The sequence below is a fragment of the Nipponia nippon genome, unplaced genomic scaffold, assembly GCF_047370975.1.
Source record: "Nipponia nippon isolate SJK-2023a ecotype South Korea unplaced genomic scaffold, ASM4737097v1 scaffold_2, whole genome shotgun sequence".
NCBI classification, from domain to species: domain Eukaryota; kingdom Metazoa; phylum Chordata; class Aves; order Pelecaniformes; family Threskiornithidae; genus Nipponia; species Nipponia nippon.
The window spans coordinates 11425528-11451152 of NW_028262336.1; the positions used below are offsets into that span (position 1 = coordinate 11425528).

The 25625-nt window shown below is 40.2% G+C and overlaps 1 protein-coding gene across 7 annotated transcripts; it reads right to left on the reverse strand.

Annotated features, from left to right (window-relative positions):
* Nucleotides 1–1979: 1979 nt before the first annotated feature.
* CD47 (CD47 molecule) lies at nt 1980–25625 on the reverse strand. Of its 7 annotated transcripts, none has more exons than XM_087756418.1 (12): nt 25483–25625; nt 21595–21945; nt 20187–20234; nt 17838–17927; nt 14502–14603; nt 14019–14111; nt 13360–13455; nt 11475–11567; nt 9921–9952; nt 7529–7553; nt 6841–6868; nt 1980–4366 (listed from the first exon to the last, which is right to left on the reverse strand). In XM_087756418.1, the coding sequence occupies exons 1-11, from the start codon at nt 25526–25528 to the stop codon at nt 6843–6845; spliced, it is 1002 nt and encodes a 333-aa protein (XP_087612544.1). In that variant the 5' UTR covers nt 25529–25625; the 3' UTR covers nt 1980–4366; nt 6841–6842. The 7 variants fall into 7 exon arrangements, with proteins under 7 accessions (XP_087612544.1, XP_087612549.1, XP_087612543.1 ...); XM_087756423.1 differs by lacking the exon at nt 6841–6868 and adding an exon at nt 22256–22310 and having other exon boundaries at nt 25483–25582; XM_087756417.1 differs by lacking the exon at nt 6841–6868.

Below are 25625 nucleotides of genomic sequence, written 5' to 3' on the forward strand. Positions count from 1 at the left end.
ACTGTCCTCATGATCCAGAACCCTGTTTGGCCTTGTGGATGTGCTTTTTCTCTCTTTTTGGCTCGTGAGGGGTTGACACTCAGCTGTTCAGCTGCCAGATGGCTACGGCAGGATGAAGTAAGTCCTCTCCCCCCCCATCAGACATAATCTGCAGCAGGAGTGACAACTGGCCTCTGAAATCTGAATGGGGACCACTCTAGGCATCACACATGCCATATGACATCAGGAACAGTTAGAAACTGAGCGTAGTTTAAATTTAGGAGGAGGTTAAATAGTTGTACTGCACTCAGTCTTGATAACAATTTTCCTTTTGCAAGGAAGAACTGTAAGTAAGTAAGCTGGAGGAAATACAAAGAGCACGCAATTCCCATTATCACAGGCCTGGAGTTTTCAAAAACATCTGAGACCAGAATAAAAAAAAGAGAGGAAAAAAGATGCAGGTTATTTTAGTTTGTAGATTTTGCAGCATTTGACTTTCCCAGCTGTGGCCACGGGGGCTGCAGACCTACGGCTGTTACTGTTGCTCTAGGAGGGAAGACTGGGATTCCCATGTGTGCTGGTTTTGGCTGGGACGGAGTTAGCAGCTCCCATGGGGCTATGTTTTGGAGCTGTGACCAACAGTGTTGGTAACAGAGGGATGGTTTAGTTACTGCTGAGCAGGGCTTAAACATCATCAGGGCCTTTTCTGCCTCTCACCCCACCCCACCAGCGAGGAGGCTGGGGGTGCACAAGGAGCTGGGAGGGGACACAGCTGGGACAGCTGACCCCAGCTGACCGCAGGGATATCCCACACCGTATGACGTCATGCTCAGCACAGAAAGGTGGGGGAAGGAGGAGGAAGGGGGGGGGAACGTTCGGAGCGATGGCGTTTGTCTTCCCAAGTAACCACTACCGCTACGCGTGACAGAGCCCTGCTTTCCTGGAGGTGGCTGAACACCTGCCTGCCACGGGAAGGAGTGAATGAATTCCTTGCTTTGCTTTGCTTGCGTGCGTGGCTTTTGCTTTCCCTATTAGACTGTCTTTATCTCAACCCATGAGTTTTCTCACTTTCACTCTTCTGATTCTTCCCCCATCCCACCAGGGGGGAGCGAGCGGCTGGGCGGTGCTCCATTGCCAGCTGGGGTTAAAGCATGACAGCCCTTTTTGGCACCCAACGTGGGGCTCGAGGGGTTCAAGATAACAACGGATTTGACTGGAATGTGCTAAATAGAATTTATAGCCGGTATGGCTGTTTAGCTATTAATTGGCAGGCTCCTGTGTTTGCTGCGGGGCTTGCTTGCCTCACTGCATATTGGAGTCCAGTCCTCGTTAGTGGCTGCTTGTTGCTTTCCCTGCTCGCTGTGCTGCTGCGCTGCTTATCATCTTTCTCTGCTGCGCCTGGGAACAGTTTGATAACAGCAACGGCCGCGCGCCTGGGCTGGCAGACGGCCAGGCATGGCCGCTGTTTCTGCGCGGGGCAGGCTGGAACTCCCGCGTGAACTCGAGTGGAAGGGACTGCGACCTGTGGCGAGTCCACGCGGGAGCAGCCCACCCCGAAGCACCTGTGGCCGTGGATAAGCCCACGCCAGAGCAGGTACCTCTCGAAGCATCTGTGGCCGTGGTTATGTCTGCACCGCAGCAGCACCTCCGAAGGGACCGCGGCCCAAGGATAAGTCCGCGCTGGAGACGGTACACCTCAAAGCATCTGTGGCTGCCGATAAGTCCGCGCTGCAGCAGGTACGCCCTGAAGCATCAGTGGCTGTGCACGAGGTCATGCTGGAGCACCTCAAAGTGCGTGGCCATGGATAAGCCCACAACAATCTCCCAACCAAAACCATCTGCAGCAGCCTAAGTAACACTGAGAACATTCTTGTATGTGCAGTAAGTAATCTGGGGGGGAGAGAGGGTGTAAAGGCAGGGAGAGGAAGAGCTATGACTATGAATGTATGGAGGCAGTTACAGAAGTTCAATGTGACAGCAACAAGAAAATCTCTCACAAAAACAACTTAAAAGGACTTTATTTTTTAAGTATATTAGCACAATATTTACAAAAGTGTTTCATATTTCATAAATAAAAACATTTTGTTGGGTAAAGACTATAGATCTATAGATATTTAAAATGTCTATATATTTATATATACGCACATAAGTACACACACAAATGGAAGCATACAGTTATGAACAACTTTGGTTTTAAACAACTGGTGGGAAAGGGCTCAGTATATCAATGACTTTTTAAACTCTTGCTTTTAAATTTGTACCCGCAAGAAATCCAGAGCAGAGCCCTTAACGCAACAGGAACGGGGGCTTCTCCCATTTCTGGGGCAATTGATTCTGCAGCCTGTACGCGGCCACTGAGCTCCTCATCTTTCAGCAACGCCTCATAACAGCTCGGCCTCATCCCACAGTGACACAAACGGGCTCTACTGCACTTTGCTTTACAGAAGTCCACATAAAGCTATTATACATAATGGTTTTTATAAGGCAGAATACCGCAACAGAATTCCAGCTGGTTTGTTTTTTATTCCTCAGCTGCTCAACTTTCAACTGGCCAGAGGGAATCCCTAGTTGTAAACAGGGAGCTCTGCATGGTAGCTAATCAGGTAAATTCTTACACTGAATTGTTAATGGAGAGTCACCTCCTGTCTTTAGGTAGAGGTTGCTGTGATTATGGAAAAACCTGTATCAAAAGATTCATATACAGGAGCTCAAATCTTATATGAATACTCCCACTGACAAACTTGAAGGTATGAAAGTAAGTGTAAACCATATGTGTTTCTTGAACTGTTTTATCACATGAATAACCCTCCTCTCTGTGGCCAGTTCCACTGATTTTAGTGAGGGCTTTAAGCGGTTCAATCCTGCAGCCCTAGCAAGAGGACTGTTTATGAGACTAAATATTGTAAAATCAGACACTTTTATTTTGTTGAATTCTTGTTGCAAGGTGTCTGCATCAAGACTTGGAGCTCAACACGCAGAGACGTGAATCTCTGCAACATGTGCCCACAACACGGATATGAACCTTAGTTTATAACATCCAGCTCTGAGCCGTGCCGAATTACTCAGAATCTTTAAAACCATGGATTTTATTACATTACTGTCTGGCAACAGTTTTCCAAACAAAGCTTTAAATTGTTAGAAGGAGAAAGCCATGTGTGCCTTTGGAATATATTACCTTAGTACAAACAGGAGACAGTGTCAAAATTTCTACAAAGTCTACATGAAGTCCAAGAGCAGCCAACTATATTGGAACAACTCTCAAAACAGTTGTAAAACGTGGTAAAATCTCATGGAATGTGCAAGTCCTAGAAAATTGACTTTTAACTGTACCACTTACGTATATACAGAAACTGAGCCTCCTCACTTCTCATCAGCTCCTCCTACTTATTTTCTATTTTACGTATTTGTAACATAATGGCAGCATCTGAAACTTGGGTCAGAAATGAAATAGCTCCTTTTTCCCTTCAAGAAAGCAGATTCTTACACTCTGTCAAAAATACACTGAATAGGACAGCTCCTATTTTTATGAAGCCTCCATGAGTTTTACAAATTCACTGAGCAAAGAAAGCCTGAAATTACTTCCAGTATCACACACGGCACAACATGAACACACACAAGAACCACATTCAGCATGAAAATTACTAGCTGCTGTGCTCTGTAATTCCAGTGCTGAATTAGGCTCCAATAGTTGAGCAGCTTCTCGTCAAAGAATACGGAAGAGGCACGGAGAACTCTCTCACTGGACTAAAATATCGGCCACCAGAGCATACATGACTACTATCCATAGAGAAGAATACTACTGTTTCGTGGAAGTAGGAGAACTCTGTTAATAACTTAAGGAGAGCTGGGAGTGAACTTTGTACTTGCGCAACTTTGTGTAGAAGCATTTTATTTATTTTTTTATAAAAGTTTTGCTGAATGTCAGAAAAGATGTATTTGCACAATCTCTGCTTCCTGCTTGTATCACAGACATATGACCATACCTTGCCCATGCACACAAATAAAGAAAACAATAGTCTAAATGGTATTGCAATCTCTGGGCTGAGCACGCCCATTATCAAAGCAGTGATTAATGATAGTTTCTGAAAGTGATACCACTAAGGATTACTGCAGGGAGACCCTGTAGTGGACAGTGCTTTTTATAGTCTCACCCTCAACTATCCCATATATACCATAACAAAAGAAAATTAAGATCACATGTGGGCAAACACACATTTCTCGCTACAACTGCTGTGACTATAAAATTACATCATTTATATCAAAAGCACTTTTGCCACACATGCAAAACAACTAATTTCCTGAATTTCTTCTCTTTGAGTAGTGCATCTTCAAGGCCACGGTGTATCAACAGCGGTGTACTTTTCACATATCACAGAGCTCTTCAGTTCTGGGAATTGGAAAAAAAAAAAAAAAAAAAAAAAAAGATTGTTTGGCAACATTTTGTGCTGCCTACTCAAGTTACAGCTTAAAAAAATGACTTCTTTTAATTTCAAACTTTGAAAGCACACTTAGCACTCAAATAATGCAAAAAAGTGGTACTAACAGCAAGTGATATTTCAGCCTCTCCACAACAGAAAAGTGGACACTGTCTTGGAGCTCCGACTCACGAACTGGAATAAGCTGTAGCGGCTCCCACCCTTAGTTGTCCGACCTGTCCTGTCTTTACTCCTAGTGCTGGTTTACTTTCACGTGCCATTTTGTAAGCTAGCGTGCTTCAGCACCTGACTCATCCCTTCAACGTGTGCGTGAACTTTCAAGGGAAGGTTAAGGTAGAAAGCAGGTACAGCTCAAAAGGTTCCTGCCTCCAGCTTGCGTGTCAGAGCCCTTGCCTTCGAGCTGTAAGCCCTTCTGTTATTTTTAGAAGCCATCTTTCAAGGCAGAAAAAGCGGACAGAATTCTAACCCTACCCTAAAAGTCAAAATGAAATGAATAATTAGTAATTTCTGTGCTTTTGGAAGCTCTACCTCAGCACTAGAAGAGGAGGCAGGTTTTTATAACCCTAAATGAGACCCAAGATGAAACAGTCAACTTATTTAAAACTGGATCTCCAAGCAGAACTCTAAACTTGTTCTTCAGCGGTATGCGGTAACCACATTGATCCCATCGTCATCTCCCTTCTGGTCAGTTTTGAATGCAATAGACTGGCAAATATCTGTTTGTTTCCTGATCTCAACCCACTACTGTGAAGAACAAGCAATAGTCACTTCTGAAGCAGGACCTACCTTCCCTTCTCCCACTTGAGATTATACTAACTGGTATGCATTTTATCAATGCATTTAGGAGATACCAATGCAGCTGTCCTTTGTACTGCAAAAGTGCTTCTATCCCTATTGGTGTAGAAAGTAATCCTATGACATATTTGGATGAATCAGGTAGTAGTCATAAGTAACATAAACCTAGCAGTACCTGGTATTTGTAAGGAAGCCTGTTTTTAAAATCAACTGATGGACCTTTTTCCAATTAGGGCTAACTAGTAACTCATTTATTGTCACGTTGTCAAGTCATGCCTTCCAGAAGTGGCATGATATAAAAATATTCCAAGTGAATTAACAGATTTAGAGTGACCTCACTCTTTATCCTGACTAGCAAAATGTTGTATTTTGATGCAGGAGTACTAGGCTAAGGGTGTAGTGATACCTCATGACAAGCTTGCTCAGTTTCCAGGAAGAAACAGAAGTGTCAATAGCATCAACAAGTGCTCTTTTATCCTACTCCCATGAAAAGGAAGTACAGCTGCTGAATAGAAAAGAATCAATAAAAGACTCTTTTTGTTTTCAAACCTGAGTATCTAATCTAAAATTTAAGCTCTTCAGTGAGCAAGCAATCTGGCCAGGCAAACTCTGTTACTCTTCTGATGGATATGAGCTGCAGGAACCACGAATCTTTGCAAACTTGGCTACCCGCTTTAGGTACCAGTCTGGGAATTCTGGGCCAGGTTAATACAGTCTCTCTCATTTCATGGCTTATTATATATTAAGAGGAGTCTATTTTCAGGTAGTTGGTGTTGCAATCTTACAGGCCATTATAAAATCAAAAGGACTAATCCCAGCATTGAGGACATTTCAAATAGGAAGAAATGTTACGTTCAGCCAGGACACTGCAGCATACATCTTTCTTTACAATATCTGGTAGATCTTTAAACATCAAGCATAACCAATGGGCAGAAGCCACAGTGCACCTTTAGATCTTAAAGTTCAAAACTCAGGTTTGTCAAAAATAAGTTGAAGTATTTAAGCAGGTCTTAAATTTTATTAAGATGTGTTTCAGTTCTGTTCGTTTTTAAACACTACTATCTGACCCTGAAAAATAAATTGAGTGAAATCTGACTGGAATACAAACAATCTAGCAAAACCCAGAGAATGTAAATAACATCTAAAAGGGGGGAGGGGGAGAGGAAGTCTCCTTTTAAACCACTTTCCTGTGAACTTCCACAGGAAATCACCAATTAAATACGTAGAGCAGGCTTAGTTATATTAACAACAACAACAACAAAAAAACCACCCCAAAAACCAAATACAACGACGCACCACCAATTAAACAGTCCATGCATCTTATATACTATGTCAGCATAAAGGAAGCATACAAACTATTTGACCTTCCACATTTGATCAGAAACATACTATTTAATAGTTCCCTCTGACGCATCCTCTTCACTGTTTAGAAATATACATTCTTCCCCTATGCATGATACAGAAAATATGTATTCTTTCTTTTCAATTAAATATAATTTGAATAAGAACAGCACCTGCACTGAAACCTGTCCTCCAAGTTTCATCATATTAGCACTGGGTAACTCTGAATATCAAAATCCCCAAATACATGTTAATTAAAATAAATATCTGGAGATATATTTGGACTTACCATCATTCTAACATCACTCCTTTTGCATCTTTAAAAGCCAAGCAAATGGATTAGTAAGGAGCCAAACAGCAAGAAATGCTTCATAGTTAACATTCAGATTAATTCTGAAATTCGGGTTAGAACTTTATACTACTCAGCATGCCAATTAGTGAACAGAATAGCAAAAAAAACCCCAAACTTCAGAGTCATCCCTTTCTCACCATAAATTTCCCCCAACTTAAGCGCTATCAGAGTTTCCCAACACCATGGCAGAGCTTCCCCAACCCAAAGAAATACCAAAAGAATAGAGTGACAAGGATAGATTTTGCTATAATCATAGGTATTCCACCATGGTAAATGCTCATGAAAAAGAATTAACATCAACTTTCAAGACCTGTCCCTCTTTTCCTCTTAAAAGCTGGACTTTTTGCAAAGTGAAGAGGGTGGATATAACATCCTGAAATATTAGATTTGTCCTAAAACAGTCAAACAATGCCACTGGCGAGGAAGCACAGAAGCGTAGAACAAGGAGTCTGTTCTCTGCAGGCATAATTTCATCGAGAGATCAAACTCTTACTGACTCAGAGCCACGTAAGTTGATATACCAATCTCCCATCTCAGTGCTGTTGTATTGTGAACTACCACTATTTTTTGACCTTTTTCCATAATTAATCACTTAATTAGAAGATAAGCCTTGAATATCACCTACCATTTAGTGGTTCTTCTACAGCTTTCTGCAAAACATTTAAAAATATATATATGTATAAAAAGCCTTCATGTTTACTTTTGGATCGCCACAGTTAAATTACTCTAATTGACATATACAGTAAGTAGTGATTCTACAAAAACGAAGAAAGCTGAACATTAATAAAATTAATGACTAGAGTTCTGAAAAAAATTCTATCAGTCAATAACTGCATTCTCCAGATTCTTTTTTTGCCACTGTAAATTTTTCCTCAGATGAAATACCTCTAGGTGGCAGTAAAAGGCATGCAGATACTACTTTTAAGCTCTAAAACCTGATTATTTCTGTGATTTGATCAATGGTTAGTAATAAAGCAGCATGACTTAAAAAAAAAAAAAAAAAAGTAGCCAAGCAATCAGGTGTAATCTCCTCAAAAGGAAATACACCACAGTTGTGCATTTACTCTGGTAGACAATCATCAGAAACAACACACGCAATCTACAGAAATGTTAAAAAAAAAAATCAGTAGTTGGTTAAGATGGCAGATTTCAAAATTTGCACCTTTTCCCCCTCAGATTCAAGAAAATATCATGCATCATTTTATAAGTGTGCCCCAGTGGCAAAATTAAGCACTTCACCGACATTAAGTTTTCCATAGTCTTTAGATGACACAGAATCAAAGTGTATTTTCAAAATTATTTCACACCTATATATTGCCTCAAAGTACAGCAATATCTGCTGAACAGCCCTTGATGGAAACGAGCAACATATTAACACACTTGATTTTCCACTAGGTCTTTCCGTAACTTCCGTAAGTTCATGGGCACAAATTATTGTCACCTGAATTCCTTTGTATCTGACTCTGCACTAACTGCAGCTGCAAAATCTGTATTTTTAGTGGCTGAGATTTTCAGTGACGTCTAAGTTTTAAAAATTTCTTTTGATTTCATTCCTGTCTCCAATTCAGAAAGTAACATGATGTTCACTACTACATAATTGTGGCTATTTCTTTATTTGTCAGATCCTTGCTTCAGTGTAAAACCACCTTGTGAAGTGAGCAGCTTATAAAGAGAATGGAGTTCCACAAAGGATGTTATGTAGTGTGTTGGTTTCTATTTCAAAGCTTATTTACAACCAAAAACTAAGTTAAAAAAAAAAAATCTCCTCTTGTCCTGTTTGCATCCATTCTACAAGTAAACATGAGCATGTTAGATAAAGGCAAGATTGTGTTTTGAAAGAAGCGTATCTGTAATACACTTCTCAGCTCATTTTTATAACATAATGAATTTTGTGAACCTCCTTTTTCTTTTTTCCTTTTTTTTTTTTTTAAACTCCGTGCACTTATATTCCTTCCATAAGTAACAGACCAATCCTCTGAAATACTATTCCTTAAAATGAAAATGGATGAGAAAAAGCAAAGGGGAAAAAAAAAAATTAAAAAAAATCTGTTGTCCTAACTGCGGTCAGCTCTCCTGTCCCACTGTTAGAAACCATCTTTCTTCAACAATCTCAGGCTGTAGACTGAAAAGGAGACCTGGAAATGTGTCTCAAATGATGGCTGCCAGCCACGAAATGGGATGACTTAGCATTTGCCATGTTCCCCTGCTACAAGGGAATTTTACTGGTATTTTACAGTTGTGCCTCTTCACTTGCATCTACAAAACTCCAGAAATCATGCAGTTCACATTCATGGATCCCTAGAAAGCACTGCATAAGTCTATGAAAATTACTGTTTTAGGAATGATTACTCTAGAATTCAAACAAAAACCCCACCTAACTGAAAAACCTTCTTTAAAAAAACAAAGTGCTTTTCCACTTGTTCTGTGTGACCTAAAGACAGATACTATGCTTTCAGATGGTCTCACCAAATTAGGGGGCATCACAGGAAAATAAGAAAAGAAAAAAAGATCAAGGCTATAGCATTCGTATAGCTGGGAATTCAAGAGAATATTAAAGGGTTCTGGTGTAAAAGAACATATGGGAAAAAACCCGAAGTCTTTGTTATAAGCCACCTAGATGAAAAAATTCAATGGTATTCTGCACTCACCTTAATGAAAAAGCACTTTCATTAAGGTAAGCAAAAGGACTTTATAAATTCATGTGAAAGAGTGCATTGTAGAAGAACACCAGACTTCCCTTCACATCCACCACCTTTTTGTGACAGGCCCTGAAACTCCATTTGGGCGCAACAGTCAGAGTAGCTGCTAGGTAGGGGTGGCAGTTACAGTACTATAGACACACTCAATAGGGACAATGAAGACCACCAACTCACTCAACATTAGACATCTGTTACACAGCCAGAACTTTTGCTTGCTACCAACCTGGTCTGAATTCGAACTAGTGAAGAAAGGTTCAGTATCTCACTACAATCCCCTGAGCCATCTAGTCACCCCAAATTTATTAATTTTAAGCTTACCCCTGGACGAGGATGATCTTTCATTCGGGAACCTAAAATAATGACAAAAAAGTGACCAGGCAGATGAATAAATGTCATGATCAACTGAATAAAAATATCTGCTGACAAAACTTGGAACAGAGTAGCAACGCACAAAATTGAAGCTTCCCCTATCCAAAACTACTTAATATGATGATCTCCAAATAATTAAAACCTATAAGCACTCCTCTGTTTAGGAACTGAACAATCTTATGACATACAGTCTGTGAATTGTCTCACTCACGGATTCAGCTCTAAAAATGAATTATGCTACACACTATTCTTTGTGCTTATTTTCGTGTGCTGGAATCTACCCCAACAGTCACATTTGACTTCTTCAGCCAGCATAATCAAACTACAAATGCAATATTTATGCAGACCATTAGCACACAGCATCAAAGTCATACATACAAGTAGCCCAAAGTCAATAAAAATTACTTTTACTGGTGTTAAAAGGCTTGCTTCACCTCTGTTGCATTTTTGGCTCATCTTCATCTCTCTCAGATATCAAATATTATGCACTCTGCCTTAATTTCCTCGTTAATGGAAATCCTCCCTGTCTCAGGGTCTATCATTTCTGGTCGCGCCCACACATGGTGTGCACATACTAAACATGGAAGACTGCATTGCTGAGTGCTGACTAGGGACTGCGCTGACTGTATACACATCAGCTTGAGTCTGGAAGCAGTATATCCTCAATTGCATGGCTCTGCATCCAAACCAACAAGCTCCTTGAAGAGCTCTCATGCACAGCTTGAAACAAATAAAGTGACTCTGCTCTCAGGCCCAAGCTGTAAAGTCCACATAATGTCATGCTGTGGTGTGCCAGCTTAGAGACGTCTGCACCATATTCCAATCACACAGCATTGCTGTGGTTTTTGCTTGTTCAGCAGGCCTCGCTGGCTTTTATACCTTTAAATCTCTCATCTTTTTGAGATCTGGTGCACAGACCAGTTCCTGAAATAAAGTATTGCTATTTTTTGCTCCTGGCTTTTAAAATTAAGTATAAGAAAAAGCAGGATTCACTAGAATGAAAGGTGGGCACTCAAATCACTCTTATTTTAACCTAGCTCTAATCAGTAGAAATCACTAGGCAGATTTTGCTTCTTTAAATTCATATTCTGATAAGCTTTTGTCTGCACCATCCCATAACCCACTCTATGGAATCCCTGAACTCCTTTTGCTCTCTTCGTTCTAAGCTTCAGCTAGCCAACTGTGTAAATGGAGAGCTTAAACAGCAACATCTCTCCTACAGTTGAAACACTCTTACTTAAGAAACCTGGCTGTGTTGATCTCAAGACAGTTTATCATGATAAACTGTAAATTGCTTTATCCAAGATTCCCCAACAGTTTCTATGAAACAAAGCCAATATATACAGACAATTTTTCAGTAATTTTTTTAAACTATGTAATTGTGAAATCACACCTTACATTCGAATAAGCTATGTCTACCTCTGAAAAGTACAATAGAGAAAATTGCACTTCTGAATATTTAAGTGCTAAAAAAAAAAATGCAGAATATTAGGTGCTACTTACCCATAATAAACACGTAAGCCAGACTAAGCAAATTTGTAATAGCCGTAATAGCTAAGCCAGCAATCACAATGGACCCATGTAATGGAGGACAGGCTGTTAAAAACACAATACAAGAAACTGTTTTAATCGGACACAGGTAAAAGCACAAACTTTTCTTTTCAGATATAACTGAATACTAAAATAAATAAGCCTGATAAAAACAGATGTGATTAATTTCCCTTTCAAAGGTTCCTGCATCTTTCTTTTTCTGTATACATTCTTTAATGATACAGAGGCATTTACTGATTTATCCTGCTTGGCTGTACTATTCTGCTACAGTTTAGCTATTCTACTGTCATTCACTGCAACTGACAACATTCTTTCATTAATTGTATTTTCAATTTAAACTTACATCTTCAACCCCAATTGTTTTGAACTATAATTACATTAGATTACAGAATAAAATAGAGTTAAAAGAGGAAGAAGGGAGCAGAATATGAAGGTAGTTCTGAGGCAAATCCACCACAGAGGAGTGCTCCATGTTTACAGGGATATCACAGAGCAGGAACAGGCTATTACAACCTAACCATAGTTCACTACAGAAACTGCTTGTTCTCTGATCCTTGTTTCCAGGATCTTGAAGTCATTGCAACCACCTGTGAGCTCAACCTAGGATGAGCTATTTCTACTGACACTTAAGGGTCATTGAGCTAAACTTCCAGAGATACAGGTAACACCTACCTTATCTGACCTGTGAAAAGGTCACCCTGAAAAACTAGGGAGACTTTCCATTTCAGAGCATAATAAAAACATCCTCCATTTTGTATTACTGTAGAGGATTAATGCTTTACCAGAAATCTCCCATCAGTTTATTTTACTATTACATTTGACAATACTCAGGTGCCCCTTACAAATACTTCTGTAAATACTAAACAATAAGCATAAAACTCAAATCACAACTCCACTGAAAGGTCTATCATTTCACCCTGATTAGACAACCCTTTAGAAACCACTTCAAGGAGAAACAGTTTTTCTTAAATCCCCAACCAAGTAAACGATTAAAATGAAGAATGTCTCTAAGAAACAATAAATCAGGGTATGAAGAGCTTCCAGTGAATGTGAGTATGTATTCTACCACTAAATACGCTGCCAAGGATGCCTAGTCCTGAACTCACTCTTTTCTCTGCTGTGTGGTTTTCTGGTGGGTGGAGGAGAAGGCAGGCAGGGGACAAAGGGAAGGTTAGAGGCAGGAATACGGGGTATGGCTGTGTGCAGTGTTCAGTTGGTGTTCCTTTACAACTAGGACTGTTTTTCAGTGCTGAAACAGAATGCCAGCAACAACCAGACTTAAAACAGTCCAAGAACACTTCCAAGTTTACTGTCTCTCCGTTTGCCTTCTTAGGCTGTTTCAATGGTATTCATTTCCAAGCGACTCTGTTATCAGCCACATACAAGTGGAGATTAACAAGGAATTTCGGATTTATCCATTGAATATGAAAAAATTATTATGACTCTAGTTTAAATACGAGTCTAGTTTAAATACCCTAGGCCTCAGTAAGAATGACAGTAATAAAGGTCAGTGCTGGTTTTAGGTGACTCAGTAGGGCACCAACTGTTGCAAAATTAAAACAATTAACTGTTTTTTTTTTTTTTAAAGCAACTGCTCATAGAACACAGTCATGCTGGATATAGTCATACTAATGAAGCTGATATATGTAATACTGCCTTTAGGCTATTCTTTCACCAGATAAAACTAACACGGTAGTCCTAAAGTACATTCACAGAAGTTACTTGCTAACGCTCAATGTAGCAAAGCCGTTTTCACAGCATTTTAGTGTTATGAATAATCAAACATCAGGTACAGACAAAAGTAAAAAGACACTTTTACAGAAGATAAATTGCTTACCTGAGACACACAGTGCAAAACCAACCACAGCAATTATATAACCAAGAATTTGCAAGCCTATCAGAGCAAGTGTTGCTTGTGGTAGACTATCGAAAACTGGGAAAGACAGAAAGAGAAACAGAACTGTAATTTTTAAAGATTAACTAAAGAGATACAAAAGGTAGGTCATTCACACGAAGGCAGAAATCAGATTCTCCTAAATTCCAAGCTCAGACAGCCAGTGTGATGACAAAACTCGCGAGTCACTGCAAGTCACTCAGGGCTCTTGTATGTATACACACACACATATAAAAATATATGTATATATAAATAAAATTATAAATAAACTGTAAGTAGAATAAATGAAACACGTACATTCTGAGTTAGTTATTCATCCCACTCCCAAGACCCAGGAAGAAAGAGTAGGAATCACTCAGATGTCCTACCCTAAATCTCATTTTTCAAGCAGGTAACTTATACTTCTTCCCTGAAGGAACTTAGCCAAACAAACACAAGTTAAACATTTTATTTTGAATACTAGGAAGGTCAGGAACCCAGCATGCTATCATAGCACCTATTTATAAAAACAAAAATAGTAGGTAGATTATGCGGGGGGGAGGGGAAGGAGCTCAGTTTTTCTACCTGTATGTTCTTGAGCTAGTGAATAAATAAATACTCACCAATTCCAAACATAAAGTATTGAAGCGGTACCAAAATGACAGCAGGGACTACAATTAGGCCAAGACCAGCTTGATTCTGTGCAGTATAGCCATCTGCAAACATTTGTATGGAAATTAGTAAAACAGAAATCCTTGATCAGAAAAAAGCACAAAGCAACAGAAGTAAATTATTAGAATCATCGAGTTCTTAGGGTTCAGAAAAAATCCCACTGAAGCACCAGAAGTCACTCCCTAGCCCCTAATATTCACCCAAGGTAGCAGGACAGAAAATAGAAATAAATTTGGAGCCTGTATCTCCCTATGATCATCTGAGTGCCTGACAACCACAACATTGTTTTTGTTGTATTCTGTAATTTATTTTTTTAACACTAAAATTAGTAGATTGCAATTAATAGGTGGTATTAATTTCCATACTACTGCATGGAAGAGACTAATTTGTGCTCTTATTCCCTTAAACTAGGAAGGCAATTTTAATACACTTACCTTGGACAAAAAGAACAGTGCCTACAACAGCAGCAACTGTGAAGACGATACCTGCTACAATAACACCCATTTTCTTCTGAGTTTCAATTTCGTATCTTAATGCTTAAAGACAAAACAAAGAGAGACAGAGAGGAAAACAATCAGACACACAGATTCTCTCACTAAAATACACAGATGTATGACTGTTGTCCTAAAAGAAACAAACACCTAAAAATTAGAACTATAAATATTACCAAGATTTCATTTGTTTTCGTGGTTTGTTATGGTTAATATGACTTACTCAGATAAATGAAACCTGGCACTGGTGGTTTAGTCAAATTCTTAATTCCACCTTCTATACAATTCAGGTGATATGTTACCAAAATCACTTTGGGACATGGTACAGGTTAATTCAAGTAGATGAACTACTGACATTTAAATAATGTTACAGTGAATTTGTTACTTAGGTGAGTGTCAGACAGGGATTTAGAAATTCCAGGTTTAATTCTCTTCGCTGTGACACTGTGTGAGCTCAGATGTACCACCTCCATCCCCAAGTGAACTGGGTGATGTTCCCATCTCACCAGAATGCTTTGAGGATGAGTAGACATGGGATGACCTACATGTTCAGACACCATAGACAAGACTAATTTTCAGTAAAACTGCACTGCTAAATAGCTGCCATCTCAGAAATGGTTCATTCCAGTGGAGGGTTTCAAAGCAGCAGCACTTTAGTAGTCTTTGGAAAAGAGGGAACAGTACAAATACAACATCGTAATAAGCCATGTTTGTTTCTGCCTTATACGCCGCTAAAACTAAGACACAAAAAAAGGCAGCTCTTGCTCCAAGCTTGAAAATTAACATACCAACAATCTTGGTACATGTTGAAATTGGTAGTCACAAACAGAGAACAAACAAATACTGTAAGTAACATCAAAAAGAAAAACAAGGAGCACATACAGAATTAACATCCCACTTACATGCACAGCGTTAGCACAAAAAAAAAATATCACGAGGATACAGTAAATATTCTAGAGGGTACACATGACAAAATCTTTAATAGTGTCTTATCTATGGAAGGGTTACAGAATAGTCTCCCTTGTAATTAAAACTCTATCTTTCACTATAGTCACACTGTCTAACACAACAGGACCCCAGTCATACTCCCAAGTATTACTGTCATTTAAACCAAAAACTTATTTGGAATAGTAGTAATAGTAAAATCTTCCTGCATATCTGTACTGGAAATTCACATTTTTTTCATATTATAAATATGCTAATTAAGGAAAGCAAGACACAAAGGCAAAAATAAATAACAGATATGCTATACTTAAATCCTAAAAGCCAATCCTGCAAGCAGAAAAACAAAAAAAAACCCACCCCAAACCAACCAACCCACCCACCCAAAAAACAAACCCCCCCATAAAACACAAACCCAAGAAAACATATATTCCCAAGTGTTACACAGAAAAATCAAGCCCAGTTTAACAAACTATTTAAAGGTATACTGTAGCATTCCTGGATTCACAGGTTAACTAAACCAATGCAAATTAAAGAATGGAAAAACAAAACAAAAAACAAAACAAAAAAACCAAACAGTCAGGACACCCACATTTATTAAATTAGAGGTAGCATGATTACTTTTCCCCAGAGGGGTCACAGAATCCACAATAAAGTGCACTGATGCAATAAAATCCAAGCAGGCTCAACTTACTCCTGTAAAATGACAGTGCTTCTTCATGGACATATCCATGCTTATTTCAGGTCAATTATTACTTTCCTATCAAAATGCTAAAAATGTTGCAATGAATGGAGGGAATGACAATTCCTGAACATACCAGAACAAATCAGAGACTCCTAAACCATTATAAACAATAATGAAAATCGGGAATCTAACACTACGGAAATAAAATAATTTTTAATATGTATTAGTTGTCAACCTCTGACCATGGATGAACCTTTGAAGAGTCACATACCACTTTCAGAGGTTTGTCAAAAGGTAATAAAGGAAATTATATACAGATGGCTCAATATGTATGTGATTACTATAAATCACTGACAGCAATTTCTTTCCATTTCTTATGGACTCAACTCCAGCAGAAATCTTTCAATTTTTTTATTTTTCAGAAGTCTACAAATCGAAAAGGCTGAAAAAAACCTCAAAGACTGATGTAACAAATTGCACCACAGGGAACCGTCTGACAGACTAGGACATGAAGCACACTCTACATTGCACACATGTTGGACACCAGTGTATAAAGAAGATCTGAGGATGTCGGACACTGGTGAACGTATTAACTCTGAAAACATTTTAACAAAATCATTGATGTCAGTGTTAAATTATAACTCAGCCAATGCTAAAAGACTAATGAACAATTTTACATTAAGGAGAGCGCACCATCTTTCTCTAATATTGATTTCATGACCATAAAATGAAACATGTTTCTAATGACTCCATGTCATGGTGAACGAACAATGAAGAAAAGCTTCCTTGTCCTAACCAATAACAGTAGACATTATCAATTATACCCCACAAAAATTACACACATGCAAAAAAGCTCACATCATTTGCAACAGTACTGGCATCAGAAACATCACCACATGGCAGACTAGCTCTAAGCACAGACCCTTTAGGCTGCACGTCATACCTTTGTCTACAAAGACATACAGCTGCTAAAAATCTTAACCCCAGGAAGCAACACCTGGCCTCCAAGCAAATAGAGCAGACTGGCCCAGATCCCACGGCTTAGGGCTAGATCCCCTTCAACACAGCGCCTGCGTCCACACCGCATGACCAGGGCACCACGTGGCATGCTGAAGCCCCAAAGCACACATCTTTTTGATGAGGTGATGTTTGTTTTCAGTTCAAAGGTCCCAAACTCTGCAAATGCTATGCCAGACTAGTGTTTTCGTAGCCTGATGCCAAAAGCGCATGCTACGTGTCCTGAAAGAGTGCAAGGCTCACTGAAAAGGAAATGGAAGACTATGTAGCACAAAAGAGCGTAGCTTGGTGCGCTCTTGACCAAGCCTCTAAGTAACAGTGTTTATTAGGAACTACCTTGAGAACTGTATACGAGTTAACTCCCTTGTTGTGTTAGCTGACTCATGCCAAAAGAAAGCCCAAAAATGAACGGAAGTAACACAGTGTGGATGATCAGGAGAGGATTCCAGAGCAAACCAAACACCATGTTATGTGACAAAGCAGACGTACCACCCCTCTCTGTATTATCTGGATCAATTCTACCAGACATCTTTTAGATGTAAGCACCATCTTTCATCTTGCATGGATGCCTTTATGCAAGCAAGTGATTTTAGGACAAATCAATAATTGCAAAGAATTAAAGAGTCAATACTTACCAATCACACTTAACTGAGCTGAACACAAAATAATAACTAAGAACAGCAACGCAATGATGATAGCCCTTTCCACCAGAATAAACCATGATCCTAGAGAATAAACAAAGAAAAATGGTAGGAAGAAAACAAAAACTGAGGTTATTAGCTTTACATTTATTGCTCCTTTTAGGCTATGCTCTAGATTGCTCATTGCTGTATGTAACAGCGTTAAGAGTTATAACAGGCTAAGAAAGCTATGACTTCTACCTATGTATTTTTCACTTTGATCTTGTGCATGACAATCTATTTTTTTCAGTATTTCTATTACCCTAACATTTTCCAAACTGGAGGTCTTAACCTCCACTGCAGCAGAGGATATGTTTATGCTATTGTCTGGCAGTACAAGCTAGTTAGCTTGCAGAACTACAAACAGCACAGTAGATCAGAAAAATGGTGTATTTAGGCTAAGCGGGGAAGCTGGGCAAGATATAAAAGTACAATTTGATGCTTCCCCAGCTATTCTATTCTACCTCCAACTGCTGTAATTCCTGAAGAAATCCAGATGTGTGATAAGGAATATGGAAGCTAATCTAAGTGAGAGCAAAATACTGCTTTGTTAATTTTAGAAATCACACATTTTCCTTTAGGTCTTCCCACCATCATCCATTTAGCTTTTTTTCCCCTGCAACTTGGACGCCTTCGGCTGTTCAATCACTTGTGCTGTAAGACCATGTAAGCCACCTTCCAACATAAAATTCTGAAAACATCTCCACTGAACCACAAAATGCAGTTGATTCTTGCATCTCTGCTCATAATTCCATTTAGACTCACTCAGTGGAGTCCAAAGTCTCCATTTCTTGCATTATACTTGCTACCGTTCCTCTGCCTCCACGCTTGCTTCCAAAGAAATTTCTAATCTTCATTTGGATGCATACTCCTTGCACTTACTCTCCATATTTAAAAGCTGTATCTGCAGCCCCAGAAACATGGAATTAAGTAGCAATACCTCATAACTTTCAATGCCAAGTAAATACCTTGAGGACAGTTTTCAATTCACAAATTCCCCTCCTCCCCCTCCCCTCCCCCCGCAAGGGGTCACAGAAGAAAATACAACATAAATACAAGGCAATCACAAAATATACTAAAGGCAGAGAAATGGAGGAATATCTGCCAACTTCCTTATCGCCAAAAGAAGCCTAATTTAATTAACTGTTTAAAGGAAGGCTTTTTGCTTCATTTGCATTTTCAAAAAAGCAACTAATATTGAACAATAACTTCAATGCACAGTTGCTATTCTCTAGATTAGCCAATACTTACAGGCAAATCCCATTTATGGTGTTCAATGTAACTGAGAATTATTAATGAATTGAAAGTATCTGCAAGCAGAGACTGAAAAGCAGCTTCGCTTCCTCTGCAGCATTTCCAGGTGACACCAGCAGGTATTACAAATAGAAAAAAAGCAGCCATGAAGCCTGGTATCTGCTAGGACTTCAGCATGCAACATGGAACCACGTATGGTCCAGTCTCATAGTCCCAAAGCGCTTATTGTATGGAAATGCTTGCAATACTGGTGGTACATGCAACATACAACTAAGAGAAACAGCTGAACACATTTTCCTGCTAATACATTTCCCTTACTCTGGTGCTTCATAGCAATAAAGTAAACTCCTGGCAAAAAGTACTAAGAGCCAAGATAAGGAAGTCAGTTCCAAACTAACAAGAGAGACTTCCAGACATGGGGGGAGAGCAGGGGAAAAGGAAACGGGGGGGAGAGGGGGGAGAAAAGGGGAAAGGACAAAACGAGGGGAGGAAAAGGGGAAAAGAGAAAACGAGGGGAGGAAAAGAGGAAGAGAGGAAAAGGAAAGAAAAGAAAAAGGGGAAACTTTACAGTCACTCTCTTGTGAAGACAACTGATCAGGAGAGTGTGCCCCAAGACAAGGGCACTAGCATATAAGTCTTGCTCACTCTGCTATCCACTTCCTATGTGAATCCAGGAATTCTGTAAAGTGAGATGGAGAATGGTTGGCTCTTATAAGCCTATCTTTGTAAAAGCATCAATTGGAACGTATTAATAGAGGCAGCATGAATCCATTGCTCAGAAATGACAGCATGAAGACTGGTACAGGATTTCCATTATTCACTAACCCTTTTCAAAACTCACTTGCTACACTTTCCTCTATTAGCTTATTATCTCTAGAGTCTCGCTAGAACACTGAGGAAGAAATAACAAGAAATTATGCAGAAGAATTTAAAGAGAGAACAAGTGACTGTTTTACCTTCAGCTAAACCCTCAAACATAAGACTAAGTTTTACATTTTGTAGCATATACTCTCAAACCTAATGTGACCTCGCAACTATAAATTCACCAACCACATTTTTCCTTTGGTGTTGGGGTACTTTCCTCGCCGCAACTGACAACTAGAAAACGAAATTAGAAAAATTACATCAGTTTCCTGCTTTGCAGTCTTTATACCACTTTCAAAATTCTAAACACAGAGAAAGTCAAAATAAAACAATAAAACTTTCAAATGGGACTTGATTCTACTACATCCTCAAGCCTTGTTTCCTCTTCTAGAGCTTACGACTGAATGGCAAAAACAGTCCAAAAAGGTTAAGTAAGAAGCTACAACAGAAGGAAGGAAACTGCCTATACCTCTTCCCCTGTTTTTGCAGTGTTCTAAGAACCGAACGATTTTGTAGCATCCTCGCTCTTTCAGTGGCTGTGCCCCTCTCAGTCCATTTCAGGATCACATTTGTTTTGCAGCGTATATGGTTAACTCAATAATTAGACCCAACTGTGAATTACACAGATGTTTGCAGCAGGACACAAGTAACATCTGTTTGAATTTCCTAAATATTTTAATGACAGATACAAAAACTAATAGCAAAAACATTCTAGGACAATTCTACAGTGCACAGGTAAGACTCCATGTGCTGAGCATATGTAATATTCAGCGCTTCTGAGAAACCCTCCAGAAGCAAGGAGCACGTCTCCCATGCAGAACAGATAAATAATACACACATATGTTCAGTGAAACTGCCACCTCTGCAGAGTACTAGACAGACTGCACACACATGTACAGCTGACCCCATTATTCAATAGCTGAGGTGCTAGAGCACACGGGCTGCGCCTGACAAGATATGGTAAAATGGCTCACTAAACGAGAAGTTCATCACTTAGTCACCATTATTTTAAACATCGTCTTCTGAAGATGACATTTAATGCTAGGCAACTGTAACCAGTTACCATCTCGCAGTAGCATTTCCAGCCTCACTGGAAAACTGCATACCTTCAGATCAAGTTTTAGAGCTCTCATACAGAATTTCTGTTAGTTCTACGTGGAATTTTTTCCAGCAGAGCTAAAGATTGCAAGATGCAATTCTTCAAAGAAAAGATCTCTGCAGCCACTGTGATGGATGTATACATCTCAGCATTGCAAAGATATTAGGAACATGTTTCAGTATGTAATGCAATAACATGAGGGTGCTGAAAAAATCACCAACTATATACCCTAGATTTTACTATGTCAGACAAGTGATCTTCAGACATTATTATGGAATGAAAAAATGTGTTCAGATCTTTCCCACAGAAGCACTCCCCTATAACTTAATCTGAAATAACTCATATTAGCATTCAAGTTAGAAGGCCCGGGGGCTACATTTTTTATACTTTTAATTTAAAGTAATACATTGTCATATTCATTATTTTTCCCTTTCCTGTAAGATTTTTGCTTGTTTTCTCTCCCAAGAGGTTCTAAAACAATGGCAGGCAACTCACCTGAGCGGTTTCTAAGTTCAACTCTTGTTTCTCCTTCTCTGCTTGATTCTGTTACTTCACAGCTGTAATTTCCAACATCTGCTTCTGCACTGTTAAGCATTAGAGAGGCATCGCCCTTGGGTAAATCCGCCTGAGATACTAACTTAGCTGATGGAACCGTTTCATCTCTGAAAAACTCTTGACTTGCTCCATGAAAAGAAAAAATTCTTTTTCCTTGTTTTTTCCACGTAACAAACATGACATTTGAATTGTTCTCCTTTAGATTAATCACATGGCAAGGTAGAATTACAGTTTTATTACAGACAGTTCTTTCAACAACGTCTGTCACATTAAATATCAACTGGGCAGAACCTATAAAGAAAAATGAAAATTGACACATTCAGAACTATTTCTTAATATAGAAGAAAGAAAAAAACATTACAACATGTGACTTGAGAAAACAAAACAAACTCTCCTGTGAAACCACAAAAAGAGAACCATGCTTTAAAGGAGTAACAAAAGAAAGAAAAAAAAGCATTATTATGATTTTACCACAGCCCCTCTACACACACTTAGCCATTCTCACATTCATTTAATGTACAGATAACATAACCTATCATAAATTAAAAAAAAAAAAAAAGAGAGTAATAAAACTTTAATAAAACTTTGGGCTGACACTTACCTGGACACTTCCCCTAAAATGCCATACGCAGAAATACTGCATTAAGACCTGGTTTCTGCAAAGCATACACATAACATTAACCAAAGGTTGTCCCACTGATGTTCAAATTTTTCTGCTGATCACACAGGTGTCTAAAAATGGAGGTCCAGGCATCAGCTCCACACAAGCCTCCTTTACAGTTTGTTGGGGGGGGTGGGGGGAAATCTACTTTTACACTTCTGAGAGAAGGCAGGCAAGGCAGCTTAGTCAACAAAGGTTTGTCATTTGTTCCTTCTGATCTCTGAAGGTGGAGCCAAATGCCCATAGGTTTAGATCGTTTCTTGCAAATTCTCCTTTCCTTTCCGATGGAGGAGGTGCGCACACAATATGATATATTAAATAAGACTATTACATACTTAGTATTTGAGTGTATGCACAATAGAATTGAAAATGGAGAATTTGTAACAACGCCCTGTATTATAAATCGTTGTGATTAATGCTACTAACAATAGCATTCAATGCAGGTAATGAAAAATCACCATCACACGGGATTATGTTATCACTGCTGGTTTTTATCATTTCTCTCCCACATTGCACCACAGTTCTAAAATAGTACTGACTGACCACTGTTTCAAGAAAGACGTAAATCCTATGCTGAGATTTTATCTGAAATGAAGACCCATTCATCAGCTATTGAGAATACCAAAAATTATAACATCAGTATTTCAATTACACCAGGAACCAGAAGAAAGAGGTTAATTAAACTAATTTGACTGCAAAATATGAAGGTTTTGAATCCTGTATTTTCTATATTTTTCCTCGTTTGTGTGAAATTACAACTTCATTTAATATCTGTCCTAATAGTTATGGCTCCCCAAAGTCCCAGTGGTATTAATCATTCAAAATGCCTGACTATATCCACTTGATAAAACCAAATATGGGAAAAGATATGTACTCTAAAACAAGATCACAACCCCTAATACTGTAAGCACACAGACTTACAAACTGGAGTAGCTCCAGTGACTTCAGAGGAACTACTGGTCTTCACGTGTCTAAACCAGCTCAGAATTGTGATATTGATGACTAAATTTGATAAGGGGAAAGAGGGGGGGGGGGGGAAAATCAATAACAGTTGTGTCACTATTTGCAGTAGCTCAATTTTTTCAAACTAACAGTCTCGGATCAAATGTAAAAACCAGTGATCCTTGAAGCCTTGATTTAATATTCTCACACAAGTCACTGGATTACTACTGAATACCAAAAGCTTATAATAAACTGACTGAATATGCATTATGCATGACAGCACTTAACAGTGAAGAATTATCCTCTGGTTTACTCACTGTGTTGCACTTTTTAAACTGTACCTCAAAAAATAAAAGTAACAAAAGCAGAACAAATGGAAACTGTACCCAAACCCAAAACTATGCACTAATGAAAAATAAAAGCTGTAGTGCTTCAGTGGTTCTTCCTGAAATAATTTTCACATCTGTTTTATTTTGACACTACCTCACGATAAAAGGTTTCTGAGTGTGGGGGTGCTGGGTTTTTTTGTTTTCCTTTGTTTTTTTCCTCCTTTAGAGCTAGCACATTTACACTTCGTAGGAAGAATTTATTCTCCGCTGGTTCCATCACTGCAAAAGGTGATTTTCAACTAAAGGAAGCAATTATACTTCCAAATATTTACCAAAGCAAATAAAAACCAACCATCTTGAAGGAATTTAAACAAATTGATCAGGATTTCTCACTAGCATCAGCACAGAATGGCAGGAAGCTGTAAATTACTGATTCCACCGGTTTGCTGTTGTGTAGTCTATGAGAGCTGGCATATTTTGCCTGAAGCCAATTAAGAAGTACTCATGTGAGCTGCTCCACCAGCAGAGCGCTGGGGAAATCACGAGCAGGCTGCAGGCAGGCACCAGCCAAAGCACACAGACAAATATTTGCGGGTTCTGTCCTCTGAGGATCTGACTGCTTTAGTAGGAGGGGTCGCATGGCTGCTACCTCACTAAAGGGAACCTGAATGTTGACTACAGATATTTCATTATCAACTTCCAACATTCTTGCGGTACGAGACAGCCATCAGACCCCTTCGTCAGTAGTTCCCAAATCCTGCAGGCAGTGGACTACTTAGGTGGGCTCCTAGCCTCCAACTTTCTCATGGATTATCAGCTTAGAGGTGGCACATAAAGGTGACAATTTTAGAGCCTTATACTAAGCAGTTTGGGGGGGCAGCTTCAGAAGAATATGCAGTCGTGAAGCTGCCACTGAAAGGTTGTTTCAAAGGATATATGCGGTGCAAATTCGGGAATACTGCACATCATGTCAACATTGGCTAAGCTTCAGGTTGCACCTGATGGACACCTGCATTTCTCACTGACTAGGGCACTCAGCATTTAAGCCAGTCTACTGCTAACTCAGGAACCCCGACATGAATTTAGATACTAGCTTTAAACGTGCAGGTTTAGATGTGAAGAAGAACAATCTAGCATTTGCACCTCAGTGAAAGTGTTGCAATTTTTTTAACTCTCCCTCCCCCCACCGAGTTTCTTCCTGAGGCACAGAAAAATAAGAAGTGAGATTGCGAGATCTCAGTGGTATCACCAAGGACGCCCAAACTTTAAGATCAAGGAATGCCGTCAACCCGAGAAACTCTACAGCAGACGACCAGTTTGATCATCGTTATTTCGACAAGAGCACGCTAAGCCAAGCCTCCCTAACGCTTCCCGGCACAAGCAGACGAGGAGCTCAGCGCTGCTCACGGCGTCCCTCCTCTCCCCCGCAGCTTCTGCAAGAAGCAACCCACCCCCGGGTCCGGGGAGGACGAGGGAGGCGGTAAGGCTGGAGGACACCCCCCCGCCCCGCAACGGATGGCGAGCTACAGCTAAGCGGACGGCAGCCCCGCACACGCCGGCTGCCACCGTGGCTGCTGGGCGGTCGCCGGCGACAGCCGGGAGCTGCAGGCAGGGGCGATGCGAGCCCCCACGCCGAGCGGAAGAGCGACACGCCGCCACCGCGGCGGCAGGGCGGGCGTGTGCCGCCCCGCTCCGCTCCGCTGGCCCGGCGGGAGCGGCCGCCTCTCGTCCCCGTCCTCCCCCCCCGGCCCGCCGCCAGGGCGACACCCGCCCCTCCCTTTCCCGCGCGCCCAACGGCTGCGCCTACCGGGGGAGGCGGCCCTGCCTCCCTGCCCTCACCCCCCTCCAGCCCCGGCGCCTCTTCCGGGGCCGCCGCGGCAGGGAGAGAGAACTCACCGGCGCCCACGGCGCTGAGCAGCACCCAAGCGGCCAGCAGCCACATGGCGGAGCGGCGGCGGGGAACGCAGCCAGGCACCCCGACGGCCTCCGGAGCCGGTCGCCGCAGCAAGCGGGCGGGCGGGCGGCGCCGCGCAGGGGGC

Coding starts and splice junctions, on each gene's coding strand:
- CD47 (XM_087756417.1), bottom strand. CDS start 25,528: ATGTGGCTGCTGGCCGCTTGGGTGCTGCTCAGCGCCGTGGGCGCCG. Junction 14,604..17,837: donor AGCTCAGTTAAGTGTGATTG/GTAAGTATTGAC, acceptor TTTGTCTTTAAG/CATTAAGATACGAAATTGAA. Junction 11,568..13,359: donor TTTTGCACTGTGTGTCTCAG/GTAAGCAATTTA, acceptor TGTTTTTAACAG/CCTGTCCTCCATTACATGGG.